The following is a 20,902-nucleotide window of genomic DNA, read 5'->3' on the forward strand; positions in this document are numbered from 1 at the left end:
TGTAGCCACTTTTGCTTTAGGTCTCTCTAGAACAGCCAAACCAATACACTAATCATTAAATGTGGTTCATTTTATTCAGTGTCTAAGGGTTTCCAAGAGTAATAATATTCTCATATCTAAAGCACTTTGAAATTCCCCAATAAAAAGTTTTAGTGAAGTATAAAATGAAATTATCCTACAGTTCTTAATAAATTTTCAAAAAAATTCACATGAAATAGTACAATTCTAGCAAACTTGACCCTGTGGCCAGTATTCCAGGAATACTCTGGACTGTAATGAAATTTGTGGACCACCTAATCACCTGTAGCATGTCTTACCCAAGAGACAAATAGTTGAAGTTTTAATATATTTTAAAGCTGTATGGGTGAGTACAATTTTAGGGGTGGAATGGAGTGTGAATCAAACCCTCTGATTCCTGTTTCAGCCCTCTTTCTACTATACAATTTTCTTTGCAAATTATTCTGGCACTGTCATTATTTATATATAAAGAAGTGAAAATAGTTTCTCGAAATTCTGAGCATCATTTTAATATTTTTCTGAGCATCATTTTTTTTTAAGTTTTAAATTTGCACGTTGATATTTTGCTGTTTAGAGAGTCTTGATTTAACTTGCTAAAGCTCATCTCTTGGTTCAAGAAAGAGAATGCATCTTTTTTATAGATACGTTTATAACCTATGGTAACAGTATAGACTCTTTGGGATGGGAGAAGGCAAAAAACATGACAAGTTCAATAGGTTCACTTGTATTAATCCTTGTCTCTCTTACATGGAATTTTATTTTAATATATGAATAAACATCTGTGCAGGCAAATTATGTAAACCTAAGCACGAAGCACAGCTCAAGTATTACAAGTACACAACCCATGTACTCTGTTCCACTTATCATGGACACATTGCTAACTTAGCAGCATAGTGAAAGCGGACTATGAATTATACTATTGTACTATTCAGTCGGGCAACTTAATATTAACTGGGATGGTACTTACTAAAAAGTTGTATCTACATTTGTTTTGTTGGTTTTTTTTTTCTAAAATCCTTTTTATTTATTTTTGAGAGAGACAGAGTACAAGAGGGGGAGGAACAGAGAGAGAGAGGGAGACACAGAATCCGAAGCAGGCTCCAGGCTCCAAGCTGTCAGCACAGAGCCCAACGCAAGGCACAAACTCATGAACTGCAAGATCATGACCTGCACCAAAGTCGGATGCTTAACTGACTGAGCCACCCAGGAGCCCCAGTTGTATCTACATTTGTGCACATGATTGTTAAAATCTTGAACAAAGAAAACTCGCTTTTACTATACAAAATAAAAAATATAACTTTCGGGGCGCCTGGGTGGCTCAGTCAGTTAAGCGTCCGACTTCAGCTCAGGTCACGATCTTGTAGTCTGTGAGTTCGAGGCCCGCGTCGGGCTCTGGGCTGATGGCTCAGAGCCTAGAGCCTGCTTCCGATTCTGTGTCTCCCTCTCTCTCTGCCCCTCCCCCGTTCATGCTCTGTCTCTGTCTCAAAAATAAATAAACCTTAAAAAAAACTTTAAATAAAAAAAATTTAACTTTCTAAATAATAAGAAAACCTGACTTAAATAAAACTATTTTACCTGACATCAAAAATATGACTTATTTAATAGGTTTAGAGGAAAGAAAAACATATTTGCAGTATCAGTATCATCTTTAGGTAACATTCAGCTTATGCTCATCAGTAACAGTAACATCTTTGTTGACCGGCAGGTTGGATCCAGCAAGTTAATCCATTGGCTTTACTTTCTATGAAATCTTTGTTACACTTTTACAAACTAAATGTTTTAAAAAAAACTGTAACTAGTGCTGTAGTAGCTCTAACTTCCTACCAGGAAAGATAAGGATTTTGCATATATATTTTAATGACTGTACAATTTTTAAATATCAAATACTAATCCCAACAGTGAGACAAAATGTACAAAAATAATGCTCACTTGGATACCAAACAATTAACTATTAAAATGTTTTGTATGAGCCATCGGTTTGTCCTTAATATACCTCCTACCTAACTAAAATGACATCATACACATATATAAATATATATATTTCATGTATATATATATATATATATATATATATACACATGTGAAATCATAATTATATATATTTACCGTAAGAGGATAGTTAGCACTGGCAAAGCACCTATGTCTAGTAAAAAGAAAACACTTTTTAAAACACTCCAAGTTCTTCATTTATTAAATGGAGAAAACAGTCCACTTTCTTCAGAGTGTTCGATTAACCATGGTGTTGAGCAGTTCAGTTGGTCCTACAACCTGAAAAGGTGGGTGGCATCTCAGACAAACCATATCTATTATGTGTGTGTTTGTTTTTAAATTATTTTCTGGAAGACAATTCTAAATAAAAGCATAGATATGCATTTTTTTTGAGTCAGATAAAAAGAGTGTGAAGAACAAATAACAATTATTTGACATTTGTTTGACTTGTTCACTGATACATATCCTAAGCCCTCAGAAGAATACTGAAAATATAAGAAGCCCTCAACGCACATTGTTGGATAAATATGTTAAGAGTATAGAGATATTTCTCAAATATATGAGAATTTAAGTGAGTTTAAGGGTCGAATTGTTGGCTATTTTGCAAATGCTTCCACCATAATCATAAGTTAGAAGTAACTTATTTGTGCTAAAATAATCCATGTTTGAAAATCATTGGACTATGTACATTATAGTCATTTATTTAAAAGGGCTTCCTGAACACCTACTATGCTTCAAAGATTGTCCAGGTAAGGCCAGTTGTTGTACAGCTTCCAGGATGTCATTCACATTGTACGTGAAATAAGTGGCCCCCCTGGTAAGGGCAGTTCAGGGTTGCCTAGCAACCCTGGTAATAAGCGCCAGGCTTACAGAGATGGATGGGATCCAACCTCTGTCTTCCATACCGCTAAGGGATGTAAAGTATCACAGTTAGTGCTGTGGGCTGAGGTCTGGACAGGGTGCAGTGAGAGCTCAGATCCAGAGAAACACATAGCTTTTCTACCTAGGAAGATGCCAACGATAATTTGTTAGAGATGACGTAAGCACTACAACTCATCATTACCTCATTGGGTCACACCAGTAGTTCCGTTTATGCTATAGATCGTTTTCTGAAAAACTCAACGTGCTAGGTCAGCTTGTACTGTAAATCCAGTCATCCAAGCATAATTCAGTTTACCTTGGAATATAATGTAAAACTTCCAATACTCACATCAAGATCATCCTTTGCATTGTAGTAGACAACTTCATTGCTCTGTAAAAAAAAAAAAAAGAAAAGAAGAGTGCTTTACTGATTTCAGTAAAAATATAGAAATATACTGGATCAAGTTCTGAATACATTTTGTGCATATTTTAAATAATAAACCCCTCATGGAATTCTTTTCACAATACACTCCACAAAGATGCACAAAGATTAGCCAATATTTTGAAAAACATATTAAAATACTATATCAGTGATATTTAATAGTACATCTTGCATTGAGGATGAAGTATCTCAGTAGAGGTGTCAGAACCATTTGTCAAGAAAAAATGAAGAATTCATAAAGCAAAAAAGTTATATATACACCCACACACACCCATAAATCATGAAACTGTAGAGAATAATTCAAGAAAAAAATGTAAGAATATGGCTTAATATTTTGCTGACACCATGACTTTTAAAAAATACATATATCACATGTTGAAATGATCGAAGAAAAGCACATCTGCACAATATTGGCAGAAATTTCTTCATGAGGTTCAGAAAAGGGATCAAGAATAATTGAATTCAGATAGCAAAAGCAGGGGCGCCTGGGTGGCTCAGTCAGTTAAGCGTGGAGCTTTGGCTCAGGTCATGATCTCGTGGTTTGCAAGTTTGAGCCCCACATCAGGCTCTGGGCTTGACAGCTCGGAGCCTGGAGCCTGCTTCCAATTCTGTGTCTCCTTCTCTTTCTGCCCCTCCTCCCTCCCTCCCTCCCTCCCTCCCTCTCTCTCTCTCTCTCTCTCTCTCTCTCAAAAATAAATAATTAAAAAAAATACTTAGACAGGCAAAGCAATGAGATTATCTAACAAACTAACACTTTGCTATTGTACCGAAGTGGTGGGTCAGCACTGACTCTTGAAGAATAAATGTATACACCCATTTCTGCCAGCCGTCAATAATGCTGAAATATGCCATAACTATAAATTATGGACATAAATTGCATCACAGAGTGAAAATGGAAAGAAAAAAAATGAACAAAATGATTGTCAAGGAATTTAAAAGTTTCATTCCTTGAGGCTTCAAGACTAGTTCTATACAATGTCAGAATACTCCATTTATACTGATTTCCTTTTCCTTTCTTCTCCTGAACTGATTGAAGATAAAAATCCATCTTCCATATGTCTTCGGTAGTAACCTGAGCACATTTTTCTGTGTCTCTTTAACATTTAAAACATGGATACTCTAAAATTTTATTACAAGAAAACACAATAAGGGGTGCTTGGGTGGCTCAAACATCCCACTCTTGATTTCAGCTCAGGTCATGATCTCATGGTTTTGTGAGTTCAAGCCCCACATTGGGCTGACAGCAAAGAGCGTGCTTCGGATTCTCTGTCTCCCTCTCTCTCTCTGTCCCTCCCCCACTCACAGTGTCTCTGTCGCCCTCAAAATAAATAAACTTTAGGAAAAAAAAAAAGAAAGAAAAACAATGCACATTTAAAAACAAAGGAAGTTAGTCAAAAATTCAATAAATTAGTGCTTCTTAAAATATATACCCCTTCACCCCACCCCATCTCCAAGATGTTCTAGGGTCCTATGACGTTAGAATAAATAATAAAGTTAATTAAAGTCATCTCTTTTTGACTTCAGAGTCTCTGTATATGAATGCACATTCTAAATCTCCAAGAGTAAAACACATCTTGTTTTGTTTCTCAAATTTATTTAGAGCAAAATCTGCCTCCTTTTTTTGGTTTGAGAAATATATCAAGAGTGCCTTAGTCCTATAAAAGACATCTCTCTGGGACACCTGGGTGACTCAGTCAGTTAAGCACCTGATCCTTGGTTTCAGCTCAGGTCACGGTCTCAAAGTTCATGAGTCTGAGCCCTGAGTTGGGCTCTGCGTTGGCAGTGCAGAGCCTTTTTGAGATTCTGTCTCTCTCCACCTCTCTTACCCCAAAAAAAGATTGAATACAGTTAAAAAAAAAAATAAGATCTCTCTGAAGATGAAACAAACCAAAGACTATATTAATAAATCATAGAACATATAATTCATAATAGTGAATGAAGCCATGAGTTTGAATTTATTTCATTTACAATTAACAGAACTTTAAAAATTACCCTTGCATTCTTCTAGAAAGATTTAAGTAGCTAAAGAATCTTAACATGCATAAAAGTTCTAATTTCTGAAGCATTTCTTACAGCATAAATTCTGTAACAAAGTTAAAATACAAAATCAGAATTCATCACATACACAACATAAGAGAATCTTTTGAATCCACCCGAGTCCCAGATCTAATTACGAGTTTATTGATCCTTCTTGCAAACTCTATAATTTACACTTCAGAGACAATTTTCAACCTGAAATGTGGATTCCATCCAAAGATAAAATATTGAGTAAGTTTATCTTCATTTTAGACTTTATTTCTGCCAACTCCTTACTTATATTTACAAAATTGAAATCTAGAAAACAAGGTGAAATTACATTAAATTTCAAGTGAAGAAAGTCTAAGTTTATTTGAGAATTTCCAAATGTTTTTCCTTTTGTGATGATACTGTATCTCATATAAAATCTTATTACTTTTCTTTTAGAAACTCTATATTGCTTCTAAAACTTATTGAAAATGTGTATTGCAAAGCTTTTTTTAAAATTTTATGTATCTGCACAAGGCTTTCTAGACTCGGAAGATATGAGATCCCCAAAAATGATTTCTTGTATTCAGTAAACTGAAAAGAAAAACCTTAGTCATAAAATAATACTGTACACACAACAACCATTCTCATTGTAACTGGGTATTTTCTAACCCTACTTTTAAAAAGGTCTTTTACACAATGTTCATTTCTTACAGGGTCAAGATATAAATGCAAAGGAGGAGCACCTGGGTGGCTCAGTTGGTTAAGCATCTGACTCTTGGTTTCAGCTGAGGTCATGAACTCACCATTCTTGGGTTCTAGCTCTGGGTTGAGCTCTGGGCTGACAGCGCAGAGCCTGCTTGGGATTGTCTCTCTCTCTCCCTCTCTTTCTGCCCCTCCCAACCTCTCTCTCTCTTTCCAAATAAATAAATAAACTTAAAAAAATAAATACATGAAAAGGAAACCAAAGTGTGACTTTTTAATAGAAAAACAACAAAACTTTAAGTACTTAATCAAATGTGTTCTTAGACAGTTGTCGTGATTTAGTAAGAGAACAAGACCTTAATGGAATGTGCACCTGATTACACCCCCTGCCTTACAACAAAATTTCTTCTTCACTAACATATGTGATACAGCTTTTGGCTTAGATGCATTTCTTTTTATAAATACACTTTCCCAAATCCTAAGCTTTGAATTGATAGCAAGCATATTCCATTATTCCCTTATTTTACCTAACAGAAAAGCTCAACTGATCCACTTTAGTAAGCATAAATCTGTGTAGGGTATCAGGATTTGGGGAAACTGTAACTGTATTTAATTTTTCAACCAGCACAACTTCTGTGGCACTGTGATACTAAAATAAGCGGCAAACATTCACAGAACATTTAATTTGTATAACCATACATAAATACTTTTTTCCACTCTCAGTGCTTCATGCCTTCTTAGAGAAAATTACAGTGATCTGCTTTACCGTGGCTTTTGTTTAGAGTTTCAGAATGGCTCAGGAATCGTTTTCAATATAAGCTAGAGGAAAATCCTAAGCTGGTGGAGTCATAATTCTTTTTCCTATCAGATTCATTTATAGCTATCTCTTCTGCTACGTGAAAATATATAAGATGTGTGTAGCTATGTTACACTAAATCAGGCTGAAATCAGATCAATCTTAAAGGGACTGGGATAAAAGACAATTCTTAGGAATAAAGGACAAGTCACGCTAAACCAGCCCACATTTTGTGTTCCGGTGTTCTTTGGTAGGAATAAATTTTGGTTAAGGTTAACTCGGTACTAAAAGAAAATTAGGAGGCATAATTGTATAAAAGCAGTTAAATGTTTTTATAATGAGGGGGTGAGAATTAATAAAAAGGAAGTATCAGCTGGATTCCTTCTTCCTTTAGCTGATCAATCAGCTGTCCCCTGCCTCAATCCTACTTCGACTTTGTACAGCAGATTTTTGGGGTCTCCCAACCAACAGAGGGAGCCACCCCTCACTCGTTCAACAGTACTTTGGCAACCTTAACTCTGTACCGTGTTGGAGAAATGAAAGTGAAGACTGTCCATATCCTGGCCGTAGGAAGCAAATTCTGGCCCTCCTGACTCCTGTGTGGCAAGAGACTGAGGCGCTGAGACACTTCCTCTCATCTGCTATAGATGAGGAATATCTCTTAGTATCATTGAATGCCATGACCATCCAAACCAAAACTTTCGCAGGTTTCAAAATAGGAGAGTTAAGAACCTCAGGTAGTTAAAACATTCCTCCTCTGTTTACAATCAGTTCAAGCATGTATGTGTGGGTGTGTGGGTGTGTTTCTGACTCATTCACCTATCCTGTCACTCAAAATTCCCTCAGTCCCTCCTCCAAAAAATATATAGTTGTACCAGTATCTTTTAATATTGTAAAAGTATGGCATACCAGCTAATTATCACAGGCACAGAATGCAAAATTGGGTCATCTGGTTTCTCCATTATCCTTCTGGCTAGATGTTTTCATGCACACTATTAACATCATCTTGGAAGGTATTTGCATTCAAATACAAAGATTCTTAGTGGATTTTAGGGTATTACACGCAGTGTGATAAGATAAAGCCAGCAACAGCCTCAAACTAGATTCACAGATTAGCTAAACCTTTAGAGAGCTATTTTCCATCATTTAAGCACCACCAGATGACAAGCACAAATTGTTTTGTTTCTGATTTTTAACCAAGTAGTTTAGTTATTTATTATCTCCTTGAAACAAATTTACCCAAATGTTCCATGCTAATATACTGCTGCTGCTTACTGAAATTGAAAACATCCCCTAGCAAGTTGAGAGATAAATTACTTCAGTATCCCTTTGTCTACTGGGAGTCAAAATTAAATCTGGACAAGATAGACTATTCCATCTTCAACGTGTATATTGCAAGTGACAGTCCCTTGCATGCCACTTTCCTATAAAAGTTGGCCTCTGATGAATAGAATGAATTTATGTTAAAAATCGGAAGCATAAATACAAAGCTTCCACGTGGAAGATGGTGCCAGCGAAAAGATTTAAATATTGGAACTGAAAATTGAGATTTTATAGCCAACATCTGAAATATATGACACATTGAAAATTCAAATAGAGATTAACTTCGTGTCCTATTTACCAATTCTCTTTTCTTGGCTGTACACTTGACTCTGCACTTGATCCACAGCCTGACATATTCTGAGCAACCATACTGTCTGCTAAAGTTGCTTCTCAAGAAAATCACAGTCTTAGTATTTATCACTCTTCAGTTCCAAAACTGAAGTCAATCAGATGACTATTAAGGATACTCTTGTTATAAATGAATTGTGTTAATGGTTCCTGCCCACCAAGATCCATACTGTTTAGCCCAAATCAGTTATAATTTATGTTTCTGATCAATATATCTTTATCACAATCTGACCTGGTAAACACACATGCCACTGCCGTTGACTGTGCTCAAGTCAACCATGGTACATGGGATGTGATAATCTGCACTGTGGCACTGTGTGAATAAAAGAACTTAGGAACCTATGTGTGTATGTGTGATGGTGTGTGCATGCATGTGTGCGTGTGTTGGGGGTGAATGTGAGCAAATATTTCCAACAAGAGTTGAAAGTGGTTAAAGCCGTATATTAAAGACAGTGATTTTTGTGGAAAAAAAAAAGTATTTGTGTGTCATTATATTTGTTTGAGGTTTGAACATGTAAGCATGCTGTTGATGAAAATAAAAAGGAAAAATCAAGACGGAGATCAGAGTCGCATCAGGAGATTGGTGGTACCAGCTTACTGGACTGAAGACATGTGATAAACTCACATTCACATCATATGACAAGAGATAATAAAAAGGACCTTACGCCTTCATCCTCACACACTCCTGACTGGAGAAATGTCAACTTTGAATTAAACCAAAAGTTTATGCATCTATCCTAACAGCCACACTGTGGCATCCTGCTGGAGAAAATTACATGAACAGCCCTCCCATAGAGTAAGTCAGTGGTTCTCATGTTTTAACAACTAGTAAACATGAGGATCTGCTTTGTTTCTTTGTTTGTTTCGGACTCAGAAACCCTACTGTCTTTGGAAAACTGTTTCTTCCAACCACGTGATTCAGTTGGCTAGCAAATTACACTACTTCTCTGACCACAGAAACTAACAGGTGCCTAAATCTATCCAATGATATTATCTCATTTCCCTACTCCCTTCTTAGGAAGATTTCAGGAGTAGCGATGGTTGCAAAAACTGAAAGGTTTAATGAATCGTGGTGTGGCAGAGGCTACTTCTACTAGCTCTCAATTACGAAATTTGTTTTTTTTTCTTACGCTAGTTAGAATGTGTTTCTAAATCTTACAACTGATAGTACTGATACAAACATCACACTCCCTACAGTGTTTTTTTTTTTCCTTTTTTCATCCTAATTTCCTGTCACTAACAGTCAATACTATTTGCCAGAATGTCAATTTCTTTCGGTGGCATTATGGGAACATAACTGTTCTAGGCCTAATTCCACTCTCTGTGTCCCAGATGCCAATTCCTCCTGCATCCGTGAAGACCCATTCCTTCCTCATCCCTTTCCCTTTCTGTGTGTCCATTTTCTCTTTATTCACATTCAGGTGGTTTGCAAAAAAGATGTGTGGTATAAAAACTCAGATGTATTCTGGCATAAAGCTTCTTCTCTTTTCTAAAATTTAAAATTCTAGCAATTCTAGCAGAAGAAAAAAATCAAAGAGGCCAAAAAAACTCACAATTTTCTTAGTTCACATATAAAAAAAAATTGTATTTTTCTAATAGTTCTGATACACTAAAGGTAAAAAAAAATCTGTTATTGCCAACTTAATATTTTACTATTATATTAGCAAGTAGCTAAACTTTTTAAGATGATTTCTATCAATTTCTTTACATCAGCTTCTCATCAGCCTTTAGAAATTAGTTGCATTAGTGGCTCAGTCGGTTAAGTGTCTGACTCCTGATGTCGGATGTATCTCACGTTTCACTGTGCCAGGCTCCATGACGTCAGCCCCACATCAGGCTCCGCACTGATAGCTGGATTCTCTCTCTCAGTCTCTCTTTGCCCCTACCCTGCTCACGAGTGCGCTCTCTCGCTCTCTCTCTCAAAACAAATAAACTTTAAAAAATTAGTGGCATAATAAAAAATGAAATAACTATACAAATATTTATTATATGTTTGAATATAACACCTTCTATTAAAGAAGATTGATATTGCTAAGATGGTTTCAAAGATTATCACAGAAAACTACCAATCATCTGTTCTTTCTCTGACTCTCAGCATTCATTCATAAGAAGACATACATACTGAGATTTATACGCATGCCTAGCCTAAGGCTAGAAATCTAAATACATGTGCTTTTTTGAGACTGGTTGTGAAAAATAAACTAGTAAAGGGACGCCTGGTTGGCCCAGTTGGTTAAATGCTGACTCTTGGTTTCAGTTCAGGTTATGATTTCATGGTTCGGAGGTTGGAGCCCCGCATCAGGCTTTGTGCCATCAACCTTGGGATTCTCTCTCTTCTTCTCTTTTCGCCTCTACCCAGCTCACATTTTCTATCTCAAAATAAATAAATAAACTTAAAAAAAAGAAAGTAGTAAGGTATTATCTATCTCAATTTGCGTATTTGAAAGCTAAGAGGAACAGCAGTTGAATTGAATCTAAAACAGGTGTTCTTAATGCCCAGTCAAGTATTAACCCCTCTCATGTACTGTTATCATGAATATATAATAATCAACTTTTTAGAGACATCGAATTCCATAGATACCCTATGAAGTTCATCTAATAATAAAAAGAGTATCCAATAATCTTTGAGACACATTCATTTGTCTTGTCTCTTCTTTTAATGTTGCCTTACAATCTGTTTTAAAATAGGAATTAAATTTTTTTTAAGTTTATTTGGGGGGGGGCACAAGTGGGGCAGGAGCAGAGAAAGAGGGAGAGAGAGAATCTCAAGCAGGCTTCATACTGTCAGCACAGAGCCCAATGCTGGGCTCGAACCCATGAACTGTGAGATCATGACCTGAGCTCAAGGCAAGAGTCAGACATTTAACCAACTGAGCCACACAGGTGCCCCTAAAATGTGAATTTAATTTAATACTAATTTCTTTAACCTAATTGAAGAAGAAAGACCTGGAAAATAACTTTGGCCTTTTAAAACTTACTGCTGCTACTTTTCACAAACACATTTTACATGTATTCATTGGGTAATTGCTATTATGTATTTGTAACATTATAGTTGTGGTTTTTTTTTTTTTAAGTTGCCATTATGTTGCTAGCAAACTGAAGTATTCCTTAGTAACTGCCCCAGCACATTAACCAAACAATGAGTCGAAGTCATCTAAGACGAGTCTTTACAACAAAAGATACTAGACCCAGGTGTCCTCACCATGTTTAATTACCTAACTACAAAGATGCTCAAATACTCCAACCCCAAGCCACACTATGAGGCTGGTGACAAAATTGGAAATATCATCCTACATGAGAAAAAAATATATATAATATTCACCAAAGGAAATGTTCACCAGTTCTACATAAAAGAAATAAAAAACTAAGTTGGAAAAAAGGAGGGATAAAATTGTTTTGATTGAGTAGAAACAGCATTCTATTATGTGCCTACTCAGTGCTTATACAAGGACTGCAATGTTGTATGAACTACTATTGAATGGGCAGATAAATGAATAAGTGAGTAACATAAGCCTAGAAGGAACTCCTAGAAATTCTAGACTAAAAATAACAGCAAAATACACACAAACATACACGTGTGCACCCATACATCGCATCAGGGTAGAGAAAAAGTACAAAGCTCTAAAAAAGTTTGAAGTAAACTATAGACCACTTTCACTCTATAGGAAATCAAAGAGGAATTCCAATTGGACTGTGATTTCAGAGTTTCTTGGTTGTTGAACTTCAAAGATCAATTTGTATTAAACAGTAAGAGCTGTAGCAGTATATTTCTTCATTTGATAAACTTTACTAAGAAGCTGCCTGTAAGGTGTTTTTAGTGCTCCAAATGATATTGATAAATATATTATTTAAACTGTAGAAGAAAAGCAAAAGTAGAATATCTGAAGATAAATATATTATTTTCTTCAGCTACCAAATCTCCCAGGAAATTCAGCCTAGAATTGTACAAACATCCATGATGCTGAGGAACTTTTTTTAATCTCCTTTAATCTATAACTCTAATGTAGCTTTGGGTATAATCATCTAAAACATTAAAATTTAATCCACTAACATATTTTATTTTCTATGTTTCTTCCTATTGACTTTGACAGCCCACATATTTTCTTGACTCATGATCAAAGTTAACAGTTCTTCGTCATAACAGTATATGATGTCCTAGTAATAGAGTCGTGTTAATTTTATCCAATTGTAATACTAGCACTGCCTTTTCAAATTAATCATTATAAACTTCAGAAAATTATCATACTAACACAAAATATAAAGACTCACACTAGGACCAAATGAATTAGTGAGTATAAAATAATCTGGCAAAAATCAGAGCTTCAAAGAATATTAAGCTGGTAAATTAAATCAATTTATCTTTCATTGGACTTAAGGGGCTATAATAGTATCAGAAAGAAGAAGGAGAAGAGATTTTTATATGTGTCCATTATGTGAATGGCATTTACGTGTATTACATCATTAAATGCTAGAAAATTCTCTGAATATATGATAGATATGATCTTCTCGAAAATAATAAATTGATAAAAAACGTAATCAACCTTGTATCATGGTAGTTTGCTTGTTGATTTCCTTTCCCCTCCTCCTCTCCATCCCAACCCCCCCTATTGAGACAATTGGTTTCCATCATAAGGTGACAATTTGGGCTAATACATCATTGTTCAGCCTGGATATTTTATTAGGTTTAAGTTCTATCTGGCAATAGTCTTAAAAGCCCACTTTATTAAAGCAGAGAGGAGATTTCTACATTTAAAAAAAACCAGATAACTCTATATACAACAACAAAACTAGAAATTCTAAACAATAAGCTAGAGTTACAACTTAGCATATGGAATAAGGGATGTTCCTTCCCATGAGGAAATAGTTGCTGAGATTTTCTTGAGTGCGGGTGGAAGAGCAAAGGGAGAGCTAAGAGTAAACTACGTGTGATCTGGCTCCTCTTACAGGTAGAAAACACAACGAGAAAGAAAAGGTGTTTGGGAGAAATTCTAGAGCAGAGGGGAAAATGCCACCTTTCCTATTCAGGATTTTGGAATAAAGCCTTTTCATGCCTTGTGGATGCTCATGAACCTTTTTATGTTGTGGAAAACTTTTCTAACATTCCCACTTCAAATCAAAGTTTAGGTACCTCTCATAGGACCTGATATTTTCCTCCTCTATATATCAGAGAGAACAACATTAGGGAAGTACCTCACTGGTTTGTTGTGTGGAATTAATGATGCAAAGATCAGCTAAACCCCCTTCCTCAATCCTTGTACTTAACACACTATATTGTGTTCACTTGTCTGAGCCCTGTAAGGCGAGAGACAGTATCTTGATCATCTTTGTCCTCAATGTCTCATTGGAGGTCCATCAAAAGTTACGTTACAGGGACTACTGAACAAACCTGCCTTCCTCACAGAGCTGTTGAGTTACCAGCTTAATTGTCTTTATCCTCTAGACAAGGTCTTTGAGAACAAGTTTCTACCACTACCTTTAGTTTGGTTCCCCAGAAGCAGACACTTGCTTAAGATTTAAGCACAGATCATCCATGTGAGATGTGATCCCAGGACACACTATTGGGAGAGTGGAGAAAGGAGACATGGAAACAAATGAATTCAAAAGGAGGTGTGTTAAAGAGCAGGTAGGCAAGCGCGGCTCACTTCTTCTCAGAACTGCTGTTTCTCAAGGGTAGTATTCACCCACACCAATGGTCACTGCTTGAAGGCTTTCATTTCTGCAAATTTCTGTTCCCACTGAGGGGATGGGGGGGGGGGCAAGCAAAGATTTGCAGATGCTTGAGTAGAAAACTATAGGAGTGTGTATGTGGGCTGAGGAGATGTGGGCAGGAAATCAACATCTATCATAGCCACATGAAGAATATTGTTGAATTATTTACTGAGCCCTTGGCTAAATCAAAACATGGCTTTAAGCACTGACTAGTTAGCAGTGTGACTTCTTGGGCTTTGGTTCCTCAACTACAAAATGATGAGTCAGTTGATAAATATGGTCTCTATAATCATTCCACCTATATATTTTGATGTTTCCTCTAAGTGTTTTGCTTTAGATCACCCAAGAAGACACAGGAGCCGTGTTCATCTATTTCTTTCGGAGAGTCTTTGATTACTTTCTCTTCTCATGTGAACACTCAACAGATCTAAAGAGATATCTTTCAATTCTGAAAAACAAAGGCAAAGCTTATTCTTTTTTATTCACTTGCCATTCCTCTGACATATTTCTGTAAAAACACGTACAAGGGTAAGAAGAAGTTCTACATCACCATTTTTCTTTATATCTTGAAAGATCAGGTCAAAGTACATTCATTTATCCCTGAAAAATAGAAACTGTTTTTCTGAGGATGGACATGTTGAAATGGAACTATCCACAAAATGGCTTAAATGAACCCCTTTAAGATGTAATATGAAAAAAAACCAACCCCATTAATCCTACCAGATAACAATCTGGCAATCTCTTCATTATTGTATGAATTAGCTGTCCTAATCATGTAGGACAATCAGGTAGATCAACCGCTGCTACCTTTCATTCATGTAACGACATACCATTCATTTGTATTTAACCAAAGGAGAAATCAGTTTTTTCTAGGGGACAGATTACCGTTTCATGCTGTACTACGGCTCTGTGAAAATAGTTTTGCTAACACTACAATGGAAAGAAGGCTGATGCAGAAGACATAAAATAGAATAATTTCTGGCATTTTAGAAGCCCTCCATTCCATCTGAATAATACATAATTGCTTTGGAAACAAATTCCTAGTAGCCTATACTTCATTAGCCTAGTTTTAGTAACTGTATTTAATTAAGTTGTATTTCAAAGAGCTTTTTTAAATTCTAACTGTTCACTCAGATATAACTTGCCTCTAATTAAAACATGCATAATTGTTAAGTGTTAATGTATGAAAGCCAGAATCCAAAAGATTCTCAAGGAATCCATAAGACTCTCAAAACACTCCTTGTAACATTGTACACTGCATTTCATCTGCTGTCCTGAATTTTTAAAAAAGAGACACAGAGTAAGAAAATTCTGTGGACCAAGCTTTAGTCCTAAGGCAAACTTTTAAACATTATTTGTTTTAATTTTTATAATGTGTAAGTTTTAAAGAAAATATAACCTTTGTTCTTAAGAGTATTAAAGATTTTTTTCAAAATATTATAGACAGAGTTGTACCAAGCAGCGGCAACATGATGTAATACAAATGACAATTTAAAAAAAATCTGAATTCTATTCCTTGGTTCAATTATTAGTTTCTTGTGGCAAACAAATTAATCTATCCAAAGTTGTTTGTGTTCTAATTTATCAACTGGGCAAAAAACTTCAAAGGGTGGCAGTGATAACTTAATGTTATAATTTAACTGAAAGAATTTTGCAAATTTTGAATACAGATATATAAAATTAATATTATTTTCTAGTATTCAAATTACATTTAGATGGTTTTATACAGCTGTAACCAAGGCCATGATTTAAGTATCCAGAAAATATTTCTTTCGGTGATACAATTTTACAAAAAGAACAGAATAAGAGAAAGTTGAAATATCAAATGAAATTTTCCAAAAATTAAAATAAAAGCCATTTACCTTGCCTAAGTGTAAGTAATGACATACACATAGTTTTAAACAGGAAGCTGAGGACAAAGGAAGATTGATCAGCTAAAGAACTTGCCTAAATGAAGTTATTTCAATCACCAGAGGCTGGTGTCACTTCAGTGGAAAGCAAAAATCCTGCAGAGAAGTCAAACCAATTATGGAGTTGTCTACATTTTAAACTACGCTCCCAGATGTGTTACTGAACAAAGGAACACATCAACATACTCCTCTTTTGATCATGTTGACTTATTTCCTAGTGCATAAGAAAATCAGTATGAAAATATTCTACATTTAAAGAATCAAGAAATTTCAAAGTCAATATCCAGGTGAGAAGTGGGAAGAGAGGGTATTAGCAGCCAATTAACCTTCACAGACACAATTTCCTCTCTACAAAATTGGAAGGCTGTGTTTTTTCCTCCCATCTGTGGTATACTTTGGCCATTAACATGGGTTATTTGTTGAGTAAAAATTAAGCGGCTCTAGACACACCCAAGAAAAATGAGTAAATTAAAAGGAGAGCTAGTGAAATTGTCATTTCTATTTTACATGTTAAAGGTAAAATTTTCAAACTATATGCAACACAGTACATGAGAAACCTAAAAATGATCAAAGCTAATAAATGGTAATATACATAACGTCCTTTCCATTCAGCAAGTTATACAAAAATCACAATAATGCAACTGACCTAGTATTGTTTGCAAATCACTTAAGATTGCTCAGAAAAAGAAATCATATCTTAATAAATATAGAAAGTTGAGGCAAGTTTGAGCTAAGAATGTTTATTATGAGCTTTAGAAAATGTTAGTATTTATAGCACCACAAGATAAAATAGAGGACACCAAATTAAATATGAATTTTGAATAGTGAATTTTTCTCAGTAAAAAGTATGTTTCCAACGTATACAAAAGACATATTTGTTGTTTATCTGAAACTCAAATGTAATTGAGTATATTATGTCCTAAATCTAGTAACCCTAATTTGTAAGATACTATCATATCAATGAAATATATTTTATATTATTTCCACTTTATTGTATTTCCAACAATTTTAAAATTCACTAGTGTTGCAGGTATAATTTGGAAGGGAGGAAGATACTGTACCATTGAACACTAGCTTTGAAATTAATCTGAAACAATGATCTCAAAGGACTGACATAAAAATTACAAACTGCTCTAGCCTTTAGGCCTCCTAGAAAGGCCATGGAGTATTTGTTTTGCAAAGTTGGAATAAATCTTCAGTCAAATGCATTGTATGCTTCAATAGTATTTCTAATTTTGCATATAGAATTATCTTGCATTGTTCATTTAATTATCATTTTGAAATATGCGAGGGTATCATCAAAATGATTGCATCTATAATCTAGCAGTGTTATTTACCGATTGTTTGAGGAAAGTCACAAAAGAGAAAACTGGCTGTCGTACCTCCCATCCGGCAGATCACCTACGTTGATAGCCATGACCTGAACAGTCAGGTAGTTACACACTTCAATTCAAACCTTACATTATGTGATTCTTCTAACTCCACAACTAGGTTAAAAGGTACAACCTTCCCAGACAGAGGTCATTCCTCATGTCAAAGGCACACAAAATGCTGACACCTTGCTAAAACCCACAAATTAAGAATTTTAAGTGACACTTAAGAAAGGTTGTTCCTGTTGCCACCAGTTGTTTTGTTGAGATGATTAAAAGTATAGCTTCCTCAGGAACTCATGAAAAGGGCGCAAGACTATCTGCAATAAAAACTATAGACACTTACAATTTCTAAACTAAAGGCAAACCGGTCATGTATAAACAAAACAAAGTAGACTGAAAAAATCAGTGATAAGTTACATATAATTAAAAAATATGTATTTTCAAGATTTTATTTCCCTAAAAGTTAGTTTAGTCATTGTAGACTTAATCTCCAATTTCCCTAAGTATAAAATAATAGCTCAATCACACAATTGAAGCTTGATCATTTCACTATTTTTCTCCAAACTTAATTTAAATGACTCTTGGATCCATAGTAGCATCTAAAAATGGCAAATTATGCAAAAGGACATAATAGACCATCAGCTCTCTACATATATAATACAAAATTATTTGTGATAAAATACCACTTTCACAAATTCGGATGCCTTAAAAATTGTAACAACAGTTTTATTGATGTCTGTACGACCACTTATTGATATTTAATTGACTAGTCATTGACTCATACCTGGATTGGGTGTACGGATATCACGAAAGTTATATATGAATTGCTCTGATGGAGATTTTTCTAAATTCCTCTCTCCAGCCACCAATGTCCTTTAAGCATTATTGTTCTAAGGTATATGATTCCATTCTTAGAGCAAACTACAAAACACCTATTCAACAGGCTAGTTAAAATAAATATTGCAGCAACAATAGTTTTCTAAAATTCAGAAGGAGGAGGGGCGCCAAATAGTCTCCCCACCACCTCTGTCTCCATACACCTGTGTACAAAGTAAGTATTATACGCTTATATACAAAGACAATAGAAAACAATCTAATATCGTTAAGTTGTTTTTAATCCTTACCCGCACAAAACTTCAAGTGAAACATTTTAAGTAACATATGAGCTTTGTACATGCACACAGGAAAAAGAGGACCTAAGATTACCAGCACTCCTTTTTCTTCCCAGAGAGAATACAGCACATGAAACATATATGCATGCTCTCATGAATACTGAAAAAGGCTTGCACTGAACTTGATGAGGTAAAGAATAGGATTCAAAAAATAAATGCTGGTTGATCTTTGTAGAGCAGTATTTGTAAAACAAGGTATAAACAACAATAATGATAACACTGTCCATTTGTTTAATTTTTTTTTAATTTTTTTTCAACGTTTTTATTTATTTTTGGGACAGAGAGAGACAGAGCATGAACGGGGGAGTGGCAGAGAGAGAGGGAGACACAGAATCAGAAACAGGCTCCAGGCTCTGAGCCATCAGCCCAGAGCCCGACGCGGGGCTCGAACTCACGGACCGCGAGATTGTGACCTGGCTGAAGTCGGACGCTTAACCGACTGCGCCACCCAGGCGCCCCTCCATTTATTAATAATTTAGCATATAAAACTATACTATCTCATGTAATACTCTCAATTATCAAGATGTATATTATTATAATCTACAGGTAAGGAAACAGAGGTTCAGGAAGAAAAGCCAATTTCTCAAAGTTTCTGAGTAGCAAAATACAATTTGAATCTAGATCTATCTAACTTGAAAGCTCATATAATTTCCTTTAGAGCAACGAATGTCCTCTTTTCATTTAATAATATCAGACTAGTATACTATGTATTTGTAAATATATTAAATTTAACAATGAACAACACAAGCATCCTTAGCATCGGAATACTAAGTCTTAAATCTCAATTTATAAATAACAATATTCCCTCCTGGTTGGCTTCTAAAATGCTATTTTCTGCCATTAGTGAAAGAAAATCAGCTCTTTGAAGCTAAAACTTTCTCTGAATTGATCTCTGTGCTTCTTTAAATCTCCCTGTTTATTGCCAGCAAGCCCAAGTGTAATGCAATTGACATAAAAGGAACAATGACAATCACAGGGTGTAAGGGTACATAAGGAAGACAAGGTTTCATCTGCTGAGAAAAGGGTGTCAGAAGATGCTATTCCGCTACAGTATATTTCCCTAGAGGGCAGCCAAAATAGCTCAAGGATGAGGGGAACACAGTCAAGTGTGTTGGCAAAATACTATCATCTTTGGATAGGAATATATTGAGCATGGCATATTTGCTTAGATAATGTCAAAATTCATGTATTAGTAATAGTTTATTTACCATCTCATCTAATTCTTTGAACATTCAACTTACTAAAAAACAAAAACAAAAAAAGAAAACAAAAACGTTTATAATGTGAATAAAACAGGCACAGAGGCTTTACAAAAACCCAGGTTTAGAACTACAAATGAATTTTTATATCTTTAAAGACTTGGTGTTAATATGTAGGATTTAATATATAAGGGGCAACTGGGTGGCTCAATAGATTAAGCATCTGTCTTCGGCTCAGGTCATGATCTCTCAGTTCACAAGTTCGAGCCCTGCATCGGACTCTGTGCTGACAGCTCGGAGCCTGGAGCCTGCTTCAGATCCTCTGTCTCCCTGTCTCTCTGTCCCTTCCCCACCCATGCTCTCTGTCTCTCAAAACTGAATAAACGTTTAAAAATTTTAAAAATAATAAACTAAAATATTAAACACACACCAAAATGTAATTGCAAAATATGTAATGGAGTGACTTAAAAAAAATAAATTTACACAAAAAATGTTGCCGCACTATGCAGTCAACTTAATTGTCCACACTTCTGCTATAACTCAATAAACCTTGCTTTTAAATGTGGTGACAGCACAGATAATGCCTATTTAATTACCTGTTTTGTGGACTTCTTTTGCTTTCTATGTACTTTTGGTATCAGGTATCCCAGCAGGAAACCCTTTGTAACCAAACTGCTCTGCACAAACAAACCTGCAGGAAGCTTGGGAGCAGTTAAAGTTAAACTCCTGACACACATCAGTTTCTTCAAAGGGAGAAGCTGGAAAATCCATCCGCAAGCAACTCAGAAATCAGCTCTGATTTTTCTATGTAATCGACCTACACTCTATAATCCCACATAATATATTGCTACCCTACTTTTAAAAGAATTATATCTCTCCTCTTACATTAACTGCACCCCTTTAAAAGTATATGAATAATTGAGAAAAAACTATAATTTTAGTATAATAGCAAATAAACTCTCATTTTCTCCCCAAAAAGGAGCTGCTCATATGCACAATCTCAAGTAACAAGTTCATATATAAAATCTCCATAAGCAAAATTATTAATCACTA

General features: G+C 35.3%; 1 protein-coding gene across 5 annotated transcripts in view; it reads right to left on the minus strand.

Annotated features, from left to right (window-relative positions):
* Positions 1–20,902, minus strand: part of CACNA2D1 (calcium voltage-gated channel auxiliary subunit alpha2delta 1) — a 709,277-nt gene that overhangs the window by 188,229 nt on the left and 500,146 nt on the right. For all 5 annotated transcript variants that reach the window (XR_007150230.1, XM_047849277.1, XM_047849276.1 and 2 more), the window contains one exon: positions 3,218–3,259. Coding sequence is in view for 4 of the 5 variants with exons in the window: in XM_047849277.1 (XP_047705233.1) it covers positions 3,218–3,259 (42 nt within the window). In the remaining variant the exon portion in view is untranslated. The remainder of the gene's footprint in view (positions 1–3,217; positions 3,260–20,902) is intronic.

This window comes from Prionailurus viverrinus, chromosome A2, assembly GCF_022837055.1.
Source record: "Prionailurus viverrinus isolate Anna chromosome A2, UM_Priviv_1.0, whole genome shotgun sequence".
NCBI lineage: Eukaryota > Metazoa > Chordata > Mammalia > Carnivora > Felidae > Prionailurus > Prionailurus viverrinus.